Genomic DNA, 14,990 nt, shown 5'->3' on the forward strand with positions numbered 1-14,990 from the left:
TCTTTTCACAGCCGGAAGGCTTTTTAGTAGGCTTCAGTGCCGACCAGGGCCAAACGGCGCGTGTTGGACCGGAGCCTTCTTTTTATGTGGAGTTGGATCCTCCTCCTCCTCCTCTCCTCTCCTTCCCTCCCTCTCTCTCTCTTTCTCTCGCTCTCTCTCCCTCCAATGGCCTACCCAGCCTCTTTGTCCCGACTGTTAACCAAAGATGTCTGGAATGGAGCTTGTGTGCTGGCTCTTCATGTGAAGACGTGTATCCCGATGGTTATGAAGTGTTTTCTTGGAGCGGAAAGGCTGGCACGCATAGCAGTCCTGTTCTCGGTGTTCGGGAGACAAACACAGGTTAATGTGAGTCAGTGTGTGGTTATTTCGTGTGACACAGAGGGCAGAATTTGAAGGGGGTTTGTTCCATCGACTATGGGGCAGCCCGACGTGGGTAGGCCCAATGTCCTTACACGAGCTTTCCAATCAAAAGATAGTTTTAATAAGTAAATACAGTACGCGATTGAATGGGAAACGCAATTGGAAATAATACCGTCAAGGGTGAATGTCTTGCGCACGGAGGGGAAACTAAGGAACTGTGTCGAACCGGAGCGCAGTAATTCACGTCCGAACTCGATGCCTGAGAAAAACGAACAATGGAGTAAATGCCCATGCGCACTATTACCGAAAGGAGTCGTCACCTACCTCGTGACTGGAAAAAGACTTCTTCGAAGAAACAAAGAGCAAACATCCAGACCCAAAACTAGATGGCAGGCTATGCACAGCATGTGATCTACAGCTCACATGCCTCGAACATAATACTTAATGCCACAGCAAAATGAAATACCAGCCATACTCATGGGGGTTCAGTGAATGTTCAATATTTCCAACCAAAGGTTTCCGTTAAGCACAGCTCCACCTCTAATGCTCTCTTCCCAGTATCTATTGGGCCATACAAGATTGTTCTTTCTAATGAAGATAAGACATAGGCAACAGCTGGTACAGGTATGAGTTCATTAAGCTATCACCATGTTTAAGTAACCATAGGCCAGTTCAGGTGATCGAGTAAAAAGAGTTTATGCCGGCAACATTATTTCACTTTACTGCAGTCTACTCTTTATGTTCAACATAGAGTCTCAGTCTTTTGTTTCTATGATGTGCATTATCTGTTGGAAGTGGATGCAGCTGTAGCAGATAAAATCTGCTTGCTTGCAAGGTTTACGCTAGAGGAATCCTCGAAAGTAGTGCAAGATTACTCCGCTGAAGGCCGGCTCGATGGGTGCTTTGTCCTTGGTAGTTGCAGCCTCCATGACATGGGGCACGTGTTCGCCTAGGCAGTGATGGGGCAGGGGATTTCTCAGACTATGCGGCACTTTGGGTAGTGGCAGCGCAAATTCCTCTGCCTATGCTGTGTTGGAAAGTCCTGTGCAGATTTGGGTTGCACATTTTCTTCATGCAGTTTACCACATAAAATGTGTCAAAAAACTGGGTGACTCTTCATATCTTGGTTGGTGCAAGTTGTTCTCCTGTTGGAAGTAGGCTGATTCGAGGTGCACCACATTCCAGGAACATAGTGGGGCTTCTCTTGGAAAGTCTCTGCAGCTGTATGATCAGTCATTCATCTTCCCTTTCTGAGCAGACAGGCAGCTTCTTGATGCCAGACAGACCCTCAGATTTTTGCAAGTTGTGCAAACTGCAGATGATGTCTCGTCATCACTTGGAGAATAACGTAATGCAGACACCAGCCGTGGTCTCACAGCACTGCTTCAAGTAGTCCGTGGAGCACTTTTTTCCTAGAACAGGTGTGGATCCCATATCTAAGGCTGTCAAACTAGGTTGAGGTGGCTCCCTTTCAAACGTCATTTTCTGGCTTAAGTGAAGATGCAGACCATGTGCAAGGTGAGCTCTCACAAGAGGTAATGATGATTCTAGCTCCTATGAGAAGTATGAAAACTTGAGCACAATGAATTGTAAATTCTTCGCACCTACCTGTCAAAAAGCAGCAATCAGGGAAGATAAATGAACAGGCCCTGCCAAGAAACGTCAAGGCCCTTAATAGAAACTGCAAACTCTTCTTTAGCATCTACCAAATGACAGTGCTCAGAAAAATCTAGTCAACAATCCGTCATAGGGTTTCTAAAGACAGTCATGCCTCCATCCTCCCTCAATTAATTGTCTTGGTTGCAAGCCAGTGGAATGTAGGCAGTACTCTACCACCGAGTGTGAAAGATTTTTCCAGCACCATCTTGTTCCATGTTTAACCAGTGGCCACACCAAATGGATCCAACTTGTCCCAGCAATCATACTCGCAAAGCACAGAGTCTGGCTATCACACATGTGCCCTACATTCACCTTGCACACTATCTACCATACACACATGCTCTTGACACACACATTGAATGTCAGTGCAGAGGTCTGGGCATAACATTTCAGTGAAACTTTAAAATAATGGGGCCAGTAAGCCACACTTCTCCCTCCCTTAAACACGGGGAAATGTTATCTCTTTATGCTAATAACTCTGGACATGGACTTTAGACCCAGAGGGCAAGGTTGTTGAGCCCCCTCTAGGACTCCAAAAGCTTTATGGGACCTTGGCTGAACATGGAGAGGACAAGGCCTCGGAATGCACTCTATTATAGCTTGCTAGCAAGGCTAACAAAATAAATACCAGTTTCACATGCAGTCTGGTTGCTCAGGGCAGTGGTACATACCTCTATATCAAGAAAGGGACATTCCCGCCCCATCAGTATTTTCCAATATAAGAATCACAGACAATAAGTATAAATCATCATTATGGAGCAAACCAAATAAAAACAGTAGACTTAACTTAAAAAAATGCCTCTCACTATATCGGTTTGACCAAACATAGGCGAACAATCCACTAACAGCCAACATTGATATAGAGGTTTCTAACTGGAGAAACCCATGATCAACTTTATATTTCAAGAATGGCAAACCAGATCACACTTTTTGGGATCCACACTAAATTAAATACATTTTTCCGAATCTATTATTTTTCTACCCTCAACTTCAAGCTTTACCTCCTCCCTCTAATCACATTTACCTTTATCTGGATCTTGTTTCTTTGGACACTGGAAGAACATTTTAACACAGAAGATTACCAGGCTTTGATAGTATAGGTAGATAACAAGTAACCCTTAAATCCTAACTTAAACCACCATGGGAAATAGGCGCTAGAATCTTTCTACTCCCTTCTAAGGGGTTTCAAATAAACAAGACAATAACTAAATGCATTAAAAAAAAAAGTCAACACATTTGCGAACTATTTTTCCATCTACATAGGGTAATAAAAATGTTTAAACTGCAAATACTAAACGCCGAGAAAGATTTAGAGCATAACCACCCACACGATGTGCAGCCAGTAATTTATACTTATTTACCCGTGGACCGTTAGCTCAGCCCTCACCTCGGGGATGCAATGATAGAGATTTTGGGCGATTCGTCATTCTGAAAATTAGAAGCTGCCGCAGGACTAGCACAGCTGTCCGTAAATACCTACAAATGTAAACATAGTTAAAAAAAATCAAGGCATTTTCTGGGCAAACTGTGCAAGAAACAGGAAGCAATTAATGTAAACATCCAGTTATTCCTATGTCACTAAATACCGACAGTTAGCCAGTTTAAATGTGTCCCAATTCCAACAGACTGAGGAAAAGACACACCGAGAAAGGATGAGAACTTTGTAGATGACATAATTTGGTCAGTATTGAATCCAGACCTCTGGGCTCAGAGCAAACAGCAGAATTTCCCTACATCTTCTTTACCTATGGCATTTTCCGTGAAGACTGCAAAATGGTTGCTCTTTCATTACTCTGACCACTAATAAAAGGTATCATGGGGGCACTGTGCAGGGAAGCGGACAACTCACTATCCAACTACTCAAAACCCTTCATCAGAGGAGATAACATATATATATATATATCCATTCTCCCTCTCACTATAAAGGTGCACATTGTTCCCACCTCACCTGATATCACTTCAGGGATCACATTCCTATTGCTCATGAGAGACATACAGGAATACATCACTGAATCATATTTCTCTACTTCTGAGTGTGGGATACAGGAAATCTTAGGCAATATTGTATCCCCTTTCAAAGGAAGCCATTTGTGTTTGCCAGATATTCTGCCCTAATTCATAGAATCATCCAGAAAGGCATACCTAGATACCCCTGTGTTGTGACACTATAACAGTAATGGCAACCCAACCTTAGCTCATCCAAAGGTAGTGCACTTCAACACCTACTGCTTATTTCCAGCAAATATTTTTGTTGCTAATGTCCTCACTCACCTCAGACAGATGCTTCTTGGTTACAATGGCCTTGCTGGTTGACTGAAATAATAGAAAAGGAACCCTGTATCTTATTTAATTGGTACCTGCTTCCGCGGAGATGTTGGGGAGCTGGGCTGATCAGAGGAGGAAAGTGTCACTTTCTTCAACACAAGCGTCACCCCACTCGACCTCTCCAGCAGCTTCTTGACGAGGTTCATGCGAGACCAGCCAACCTAAAGAAGGAGCAACATCCAAAACTTAACATTTCTGAAAGGTTGGTTGACCAAGCTACTCTTGTTTTATGTTCCTACTGTGGTACAATGTCAAAAATCACTTGGTTTCTGCTTTCCCTCTGAGGTTAGATTAGAATCCAAACGTTATGCTTTCCTTTAATTCTCCGTCAGTAAGATCAAATCTCAGAAAAGAGCAAGAATAAAATCTCTAGGATCTGAGCCCTTCTGATATAACTACGGAATAAAATATCTGTAGTCCACAATCAGCCTCTCTTTGAAAAAAAGTAAACTGATATCTACACTCATCCAGATACAAAAACGGAATGTCATTTCAATTAATTCAGAGTCTTCCTGAGATTCTTCTTCCACAATTTCCCATCAGATGGGACAACGGGGATCCGCCCAGCACCCTTAAATTTGACTGCAATCTGATTGCTCCATTTTTATCTAAAGCCCTTAATGCCATATTGTATTCCACTTCTCTTTTAAGACCATTATTCATGTTTACTTTTTCCCTGATATTCTAAGTCACTGGGATTAAATCTCACCCTGTTCAAACGGAGGTCAAAGAGCTCCTATCGGAAGTGTGACTTACTGGGGCCTCTTTTTAAGAGACCTGAGGCCATCCACAACAGTACATGCTGACAGATCACAGGATCAAACTGCTCTTCAAAAATCATCACATGGATCATCCCATCCCACTCTTCTAAGAACTCAACAGATCCACAATTCTCATGGGCACTCATTGGACGAATCTCACATTGCACTTCTTGTTGGACTCTAGACGTTCACTGCTCCTCTAAGACCATCAAATTAATCCAGTCTCATCCATCTCTTAAGACGAATTGTTATTCAATCTCATTATCTCTTTGACACCCCTTCTGGGCCTGTACTTGCAAGATGTCACAGTGATCGAATTGACTGCAGCTCTAAGACATCACTTGGATGCAATAACTTCCTGCACTTCTGGGCTTGTAAACGGTGACAATGTGATTCAATTTCTATCAAATATTCTAAGGCATCTAAATGGTTTTATCTTGCCAGCCTCTTCCAAAACATCACTGTGACCCAATCTCAATACTGCGATCCAAATGAACCTATACCGCCTATTGCAATCACAGGAATTCCGTCTCATCCTGTTCTTCAAAGACATTTTTGTGTTGTTGCATTTTTTTGTATTTGATCTAATATCACACTGGCTATTTAAGGCAAATAGCTGGCATTCCCACTTATTTTACAAGTTAACTATTAGAATACAAGAATCTAGCCTCTTTTGCCCAGTTTAGGATAATGAGGCTGAGGGACATATCTTGAAATAGGTGTGCAGTGGCACCAGGACCCAAAAATCTGTCAGGCCCATTGACTCATTTATGGATGTCTTTTACAATGCAACTAGTGGGTTACTGGGCCATTTCCTTGCTTGGATCGGAGCGATGGGACTTTTGTAGCACCAATCCTGGCCTTTTATCTACTTTGGTTAACATGCTGATAAAAGTGTAAAATAGAATACTAATGTGCAAGAAAGGATGAGGAAGGATATGAAACAGTTGTGCCAGGTACTTACCACCACCTGTCCGTTAACTTGAATAATTTCATCCCCTGGAAGGACCTTTGCACTGTGTCCTGCTGGAGACTAGACAAAAGACAAGGAGATCAGTACTCTCAATAACAAAATTATCAAAGTGCTTGCCAAACCCAGCCGAGACTAAAGCAAAAGACTGTTTGATGGTCACTTCTTCCCATTTTTTAATAGGAGACACTTAGTGAAAATACAACTCTCGGGAAAATATTCAAAACTGAACCATCCCTCACATGCAAGACCCTGCATAACTATTCCTCTCCACGGCATACAACTTAAAGGAAAAGGGAAGACTTGGTATTACTTTAGAATGTAGTTAAGTCAGGAATAAAGGAATCCTTTATCTACTCCAAGAGACACATTGGATTTGCGAAGTGGATGGGAGGTGGCTCATGAATTAACTTCGCAAAACAAGCATTTCACCTCTCGTGTGACAAACATTAATGAACAATTGGTGTTTTTCCAAATCCCAGATTCCACTTCATAAACACCCCACTGCAACAACTGACACAGACAGGCGCACTTTCCAGTTCTACTGGAGATTCCCAGGATTAATCAGGGAGTCATAACAAGCATAATCAACGTCATTCTCATAAACATCTGCTTTGCTTATGTTATTGTAATGGGGTTTACACTCTTTCTGAACCCAAATTTTAATTTTCAACTCTGCAATCTTGGAAAGTGTGAGACATTTTCAGTATAGATGTACTCCCTGTAAGACAGCACGGTCAGCAGTGCGGGTCCAACTGAGGCGAGTGCACAGAATCCACAATGTGCCAAATACAGTGCTGTGTATTCACATTACTCTGTGTGCAACAGCATGGCTTCAAAGAAATACACTAAATACAGCTGTGTTCACAGCGACTATACACACATTTTAACATCTGCACCCGTCTACTTAGGCTAAATACATTGCGAATCCGACCTGGGCAGATAATTTTCTAATTCACAAATTCATCGCCTACAGCATCTGCACAGGTACAATGTATGCACAATGCAAGTAAAGCACAATGCATTACAATACATTACATATTGTACACGGTTTTCGTAGGCACAAGGCATCCAAGACAGCACTATGAAGTCACAATGAACTGCTCAGACAAAAAGCATTCAATAGAGCCCTGTGCACAGTACCTGCAAGCACACAAAGTGCACATCAAAGCAACTAAGCCTTCACAGGGATTTTATAGAGGTGTTGTCACTCACCTCTGCTAGAGTTCCTGACACAAAATGGAGGCCGAAGCTGGTAGATGTGATCTCAATGCCCTGTGGAGGAAGATGAATGCAGTGAAGTACATGTATGAAAATGTCCTCAATCATTTCGGAGAAACTGACCCCATATGTCCCACAGCAGAGGCCACCATCTTGATTCCCATCCTGCCAAAAGACAGTCAACTCACTCCTCTGACTAAATAGTGTAAAGTGCTAAGCAAAACCTTCTCCAGATCTGAACAAGCAGCATACTATATTTGTGAACATGACCATCAAAATTTGGCACACCTTTACTAGCAGACTGTGGTGACATTTACAGTTTTTTTGGTTGTAACTGTTCCTACCATCCAAGTGCTTCACACACATCGGTATCTCTCCACATATGGTCCTTATTTATCCAAAGGATGCTGTTGTGGCTGGGCTATTTATTCCATTAACCGGTCTCGTTTTGACCATAGTAGTTGGACTCTTTACCATCAATTCATGTTCTTGAGGTTTCTCCAAATTATGCACACACATTAAAACTCAGAAAAGCACTACAGTGGCGTACCCAGTAAACAGCAGCTCACAGCGACTGCTCGAGTCTGAACAGCAGTCTAGCACCATAGAATTAGCTGCCTAAAACCCAGTAGGCTTAATGTTGTACATGTACCTACTGAAGTTACGCTTGGTTGTGGTTTAAAATTCAATAAAAATCATTAGAAAAAATTTCTTTTGAAGAAGTCTAGTTTGTCTTTCATCTTGCAAACTATTTGCCATCATTAAGCCAGTGATACAAAAGGGGGTGATGGACGGAGCGCTTGAGCCAATCAAACACTCACCCACAGTCAACTGAACTGGGTTTAATCCATCACCATTCTTTAGCTCACTCAGCCACCCCAGTTCAGACATGGCCATATGCAAATCAGTGTGACCCTGTGCCTCATGGGAACAGTCCAGCCCGAACTGCCAAGCCAGGTCTTCCCTGGACCGGAAACAAGCATCCTGGGACCGGTTTCGGATTCATAATCCTCATCAGCCAGGCTATCTTGAATCCAGTGGCCAAGTGCGCCAGGGACTCACATGTGAGCATACCCTGCCAACTTAGGGCGAACAAAGCGATACAAAAGGGGGTGATGATTGGCTCAAATGCTCCGTCCATCATCCCCTTTTCCTTTGTTTGAGAAAAAAAATGGATCCCTGATCGCAGGATCACCACCAATAAATGGGCATCGACTAAGGAAAAAAAGATGCCCAGCAAGTGATCAACAAGCCACTTTTCAAAGACTAGCACAAAAATGTGTTCAGTATATACACTATTAACAAAATGCATCCATGTGTAAGTATGTCACACCTTGCAGATGGCACAATGGTAGTAATAAGTAAGTCGTAAATCAGACAAACTATGATGCAGCCAATTCACACAACAAAACAAGCAGTTATTTGAGCGAGATGACATTGTTTGTAATTAGGCAGTGCACCCAAGTTTTTAAATTATGGTCAGGGTAATCTTCACGACGAACATCTTTGAAGAAAGTGGGGGCCTCCTTATAAAAGAGAAATAAAAAATGGCCAAATTCAAGCCCAGAAAAGATAAAAGAAAAGAAAATGATGTGCAATTTTCCTGTTCTTCAAGCGATTATGCTGAATCTTTGGCCCATGACAAAAAAAATACAAAAGTGCATTTAAACTACCCAGCCACTGGCAAATAGTCTCTCCCATAAGATGGGCATGCACAAGAAGCAACTCCTTAAAACTAGAAATTATAAAGATCATTCATGAGTCAAGTATAACCTAAAGTAGTGCATTTTGACAAGCCATGTCGACGGTGCGAGAGGTGTTATTTTGAGGACTTACCAGAAACAAACTAGTGAAGAGCTATCAAAGTAAATGAAAAGCCATCATAACTGCTATGATTCTTACACATCCTCACCCCACACTAGCATTCACGGCAGGGTTGAACATTGTGGAGGGTTCTGGAACAACTCAAGGATTCACAGATAGGTAATTTAGCAGGTATCCACCATGTGTGAAAGCTCACATGAGCAAAGCCTAATGTAACAATAGTAGAAAGGCCCTATTGATCATCAAAGAATAATTTAAGAGGCACCAGAATCTGTCTCTATGGATGGAGATGTAAAAGCATGTACTGTGTTCCTGGAAATTAAGTCATGTGCTATCTTGAATTAATCATTACTAGTCTTTCTGTGATGCCTAAATAAAAAGTGCATACTTTGACAAATTAAAATAATTTTCCACTAGCTTGCATTAATTAGACTAAATGCTCTCCAGGGAATATATCTTGGGCAGTGCGTTCCTTTTGTAAAAGTCACAGATGTTTCGATTAAAAAACCTGCAGAAATTGGAAACCTATCATCTTGTAGAAGATACAGGGAATTAAATTACAAAATTTACTTTTGGCCAGGTCTACCACAAAGATAGATCACACTTCTATATGGAAATTCTGTGTGAAATGGGAAGACATGCCATTACAAAAGGGGTGTTGCAGCCAAATCCTAACAATTGTAGGCCATAGAATGAAATGTCTTTACATTTTATCCAGGAAGTAAGTACTTTTCTCTAAAAGAATTCAAAAGCAGTTTGCTAGTTGTAAACTGTTTTGTGTATACACATTCTGGTCTGGACTTTCTAACACTTTTATGGATTCTTCTCAGTATCTCCCATCATTCTCTTTTAAATTGCCAAAGGAAAAGATCAAATCAAATTTCTGAGCCTCTATTAATCAAACAAAGCATGGTTGGCCTCCCGTGGGAATAGAAAGTGGTCTCCTGAGCCGATTCCCTACCAGAAAGCATTTGACAAGGTGCAAGACTCTCCCACTTCAGAATTTTAAGTGAAGAACCAGCAACAAAACACACCAATTTTCCAGCTGAATTGCCTGTGGCAATGTTGAAGCATAAACATCAGTAGGGGTTAGTATAGAGCTGTCCAATTCGGAGCATGGAAGACAAGTCCATGCCAGGTTTGAGAAAATCCGTACAGCATAGACATACAATTAATTTAACAGGAATCAGGAAAATAGTCAGTGGTTATTCTAAAAATCAAGCATGAATCCTGCCCTTGCTGAACAAGCAACAAGTACCCCTGGTAAAGCACAAACCATTACAAGCTAAAACATGACAAAAACATTTAACCCTGCAGGTAAGGTATTACTACTTGTAGACAGTAAGGAGTAGTTTCTGTCCTGTAACTCCAGTTCTGTAGTAGGGGTATCTCTGTTATAGTCATAATCTAGTGAATAGTCCCGCCCATGTGCGTGGACCCCGGCAATCAAAAATAATCTCTTAAGTTGTCAAAATAATGCAGAAACTGCAAAGACACTTAAGAGAGAATTTAAAGACAAATAATGCAGCCTATATCCACAGGCTACACTGTCCAGTACTTCAACTAGAAATTCCACCAAAAATCACCACACACAGCCCAGCCTGCTAGTTTCTACCATAGAGAAACCTGCCTCCCCCAGTCAAAGACTCAGGAATGATAGAGAGGAAGGTAGGGACAGACAAGCCCCATAGGCTGCCATTATGCGGCTTAAATAGGATACTGTGCCTTCAAGAGAACTTTCCAGACTTCTCCCAGTATCCCAGAATGCATAGCAGGTCCAACTTACTTTCAGTTCTTTTTGAAGGCGTATAAAACGCCAGACCTGCAGCATTGTTTACATGAAGAATTCTCCACCGGGAAGGAGGGAGGGCGCTTATGACTATAACAGAGATACCCCTACTACAGAACTGGAGTTACAGGACAGAAACTACTCCTTCTGTAGTAGGGGATCTCTGTGTATAGTCATAATCTAGTGAATAGAATGGCAAGCCCATCCCCACAACTAAGCGGCGGTGGAGAGTAAATACATAATGCCACTATTGTGCGAACAAATTCCGCAGCGAAGCCTGTCCAACCTGAGCGTCTGCCCTGGCGTCAGTGTCCAGGCAGTAATGCTTAGCAAAGGTATGAACCGACTTCCAAGTGGCTGCCTTGCAGATTTCAGCAATCGGCACGTTACGGAGCAGAGCCGTCGTGGCAGCTTTGCCCCTGGTGGAATGAGCCTTAGGCTTACCTCCTAAGGTCTTATTAGCCTTCTGATAACACAATTGTATGCAGGACACAATCCACCTAGAGATGGACTGCTTAGAGGTCGCAAGACCTGTCCGATCCATAATTGATAAACAACTGGTCAGACCTACGAATATCTTTGGTTTTATCCAGATAAAATTTCAACACCCTCCTAACATCCAGAGAATGGAGAGACCTCTCCGCTGGGGATGAAGGGTTCTGAAAGAACGTAGGTAAAGTTATAGTCTGGTTGACATGAAAGTCAGAAATAACCTTGGGAAGAAATTTAGGGTGAGTATGCATAACAACCTTAGCAGCATGAAATACAGTATAAGGTTCATTACAACACAACGCCTGAATTTCACTCACCCTGCGGGCCGATGTAATGGCCACGAGGAACGCCGCCTTCCAGGACAGGTGCTGCAACGAAGCCTTATGAATAGGTTCAAAAGGTTCCTTCATCAATCTGGACAGCACCACATTCAATTCCCATGAAGGCGAGGGAAGCCTGACAGGAGGGAATACTTTCTTCAACCCTTCCAGAAAATCTTTGATCACGGGGATCTGGAAAAAGGAAGTCTGTGAAGGGCATTTCCTGTAGGCAGTCAATGCAGCCAGATGAACCTTAATGGAATGCACATTAAGGAAGGATGACATCCTCCTTACAGGTCGTAGGATCATGGTTCTTAGACTGGCACCAGATACAAAACCTCTTCCACTTGTAAGCATATGAAGTCCTAGTGGAAGGTCTCTTGGACTCCTTCAGAATGTCCATGCAATCATCGGGCAGATTAAGATGGCCATACTGCACTATCTCAGGAGCCATGCCGCCAAACTCAAAGACGAGAGGTTGGGGTGTAACATCCGTCCCCCGAACTTCGTGAGAAGGTCCGGCCTGCACGGCAACCGAATGTGAGGAAGGAGAGACCGGTGAAGTAGGTCCGTGAACCACCACTTGCTGGGCCACTCCGGGGCGATGAGTATCATCCGAGCCCTGGACCGGGCCAGCTTGATGAGCACCGCCGGAATCAGGGGAATGGGAGGAAAGGCGTACAGAAAGTTGTTCGTCCAGTCGATCCATAACGCATTCCCCAGCGTCCCTTGCTGGAAGTACCTGGAGGCGAAGTCTCTGCACTTGCTGTTTTCGGCGGTGGCGAACAAATCTACGTCTGGAGTTCCCCACCTTGCGAAGACTTCTCCTAGTACTTCGTCGTTTATGACCCATTCGTGGTTTTCCTGAAGCAGTCTGCTCAGTGCGTCTGCCTGAACATTCTGCACACCTGGTAGATGGGTGGCCGTTATCGTCAGTCCTCTGGCCAGGAGCCAGTGCCAGATCGTCTGCGCCTCCTGTGACAGAGTGCGCGATCTCGACCCCCCCTGCTTGTTGAGGTAATACATCGTGGTGGTATTGTCCGTCTGTACAAGCAGAGAGTTGGTCCGGAAGGACGGAAGAAAGGCCTTCAGCGCCAAGTGAACAGCTCTGAGTTCCAGGAAATTGATGTGATACGTGGCCTCCATCGGTGACCACGTGCCTTGAATCTGCAGAGTCCCGGAGTGCGCTCCCCATCCCAGAAGAGACGCATCCGTCACGACAGTCTGCGTGGGAATGTCCTTGTGAAAGGGAACCCCTCTGAGGAGATTCTCCGCCGAACACCACCACTTCAGGGACTGAAGAGCATGCAGCGATAGGCGAATCTTGTCGTCCCAAGATCCTTTCCTCTGATCCCACTGGTCCTCCAAGCACTCCTGCAACGGTCTCATGTGCAGCCGTGCGTGTGGCGTCAGGAAGATACAAGAGGCCATCGATCCCAGTAGAGAAGACACCGTCCTCACTGTTGTAGATGGAGTCGTCATAAGAGCCTGAGCCTTCCGAAGGAGTGATAATCGTCGCTCTTCCGAAGGAGACACGCTTGCTGACAGCGTATTGATGGAGGCTCCCAAGTACTGTATGCATTGGACCGGAGTCGGGACAGACTTGGCCATGTTGATGTGCAACCCCAGCTTGTTCAAGAGAACGCACGTCTTCTGGAAGTGTGCTCGCGCTTCCGAGAAGGAGGATGCCTTGATCAGCCAATCGTCCAAGTAAGGGTAGACGAACACCTTGTTCTTCCTCAGGTGTGCCGCTACCACCGCCATGCACTTCGAGAATGTCCTTGGCGCAGACTTCAGTCCGAATGGGAGTACTGTGTATTGATAGTGATTGGTGCCGACTTGGAACCGCAGGAACTTCCTGTGTTTGTCTGCAATGGGCACATGGAAGTAAGCATCCTGTAGGTCTATAGCGCAAAGCCAGTCTCCCTGTTGCAACTGAGGGTAGATCTGGTGCAACGACAGCATGCGGAACTTTTCTCTGCGAATCCACTTGTTTGCCTGTCGCAAATCCAGAATGGGCCTGAACTCGTTCTTGTCCTTCTTGCGAACCAGAAAGAACCGGGAGTACAGACCTCTTCCTCTCTGAGACAGAGGTACGTCTTCTATCGCCCTTTTCCTTAACAGGATATCCGCTTCCGCCTGAAGCTCGCGCAGCTGAAACTGCGAGCTGACCGGGGGAAATCGCTGGAGGAGGGCTGGTGAACCGAAGACTGTATCCATTGCAAACAATATTCAGCACCCACTTGTCCTGAGTAATTTTTCTCAACTCTGCCAGAAAAAGTTGGATGCTTCCCCCTACCGGAGTGGGTAACGGATCCGGGGGAAGTAAGTTCCTAGGGCCTAGACCCCGCCTGGCCCTTGGGCGCCGGAGCCGACTGCTGGCCTCCTCTGCCCTTCTGCCGCTTCTGGAACGGCTTACGGAACGGCTGCTGCTGTTGCGAGTGCCCCGAAGCCTGTCCCCGTCCTCGGCCTTGTCCTCCGAACCGCCGTTGGAAAGGGCGGTACTGCTTCTTGGTCTCCTTGGGCTTTTCCAGGCCCACAGCCGTCAGCGTTTCGGCCTCCGCCTTCATGCGGGCCATTTCATCATCTGCGTGCTTTCCGAAGAGGGTCTCCCCGGAAAACGGCAGATTGGCCACCCTCTGCTGCGCGTCCGGTTTCAGGGACGTCAGCCGGAGCCATGCGTGGCGCCGTTGGTTGATCCCGTGGCAGAACCCGTGAGCAGCCAACAGGGAAGAGTCCGCAGCCGCGCTGATTATCTGGTTGGCCACCAGCATCCCCTCACTCAGGACTTCCATGAAGTCTTCACGCTGCTCCCGAGGTAAATGCTCCGCAAAGCGCTCGAGGGAGTCCCAGAGGGCGCGGTCGTAACGCCCCAACAGAGCCATGGCACTCGCCGCTTTCATGGATGTCGCGGAAGTCCCACAGATTTTTCGCCCCGCCGAGTCCATCCACCTAGACTCCTTGTCCGGGGGAACCATGGAGGTCGGAGTGGTGGCATGCTGCTTGCGGGCCGCCGTGACGATGACGGAGTCAGGCGGAGGCTCCGCTCTCAAAAAGGCCGGATCCGAGTCGGGAGCCCGGTATTTCTTTAGTAGTCTGGACGGGGCCGCTCTCGTCACCGCCGGGGTGAGAAACAGCGCCATAGCCGGTTCTTCCAGGCCCGGCACCAAGGGCAGGAGGGGACGAGACATGTGCCTCTGATGTAGAGTCTCGAAAATGACGGACGTCTTCGGAGTAGGCACTGTCAGTGTAATGCCTAGCTTCGCCGC

General features: G+C 45.2%; 1 protein-coding gene across 3 annotated transcripts in view; it reads right to left on the minus strand.

Moving 5' to 3' along the window:
- CNKSR1 (connector enhancer of kinase suppressor of Ras 1) overlaps positions 1–14,990 on the minus strand; it is a 344,769-nt gene that overhangs the window by 235,081 nt on the left and 94,698 nt on the right. For all 3 annotated transcript variants that reach the window (XM_086957647.1, XM_086957646.1, XM_086957648.1), the window contains 4 exons: positions 7,291–7,350; positions 6,070–6,138; positions 4,377–4,505; positions 3,407–3,495 (listed from right to left, as the gene is read on the minus strand). In XM_086957647.1, the coding sequence (XP_086813773.1) occupies positions 3,407–3,495; positions 4,377–4,505; positions 6,070–6,138; positions 7,291–7,350 (347 nt within the window). The remainder of the gene's footprint in view (positions 1–3,406; positions 3,496–4,376; positions 4,506–6,069; positions 6,139–7,290; positions 7,351–14,990) is intronic.

The sequence above is a fragment of the Lissotriton vulgaris genome, chromosome 2_1 (genome assembly GCF_964263255.1).
Source record: "Lissotriton vulgaris chromosome 2_1, aLisVul1.2, whole genome shotgun sequence".
NCBI lineage: Eukaryota > Metazoa > Chordata > Amphibia > Caudata > Salamandridae > Lissotriton > Lissotriton vulgaris.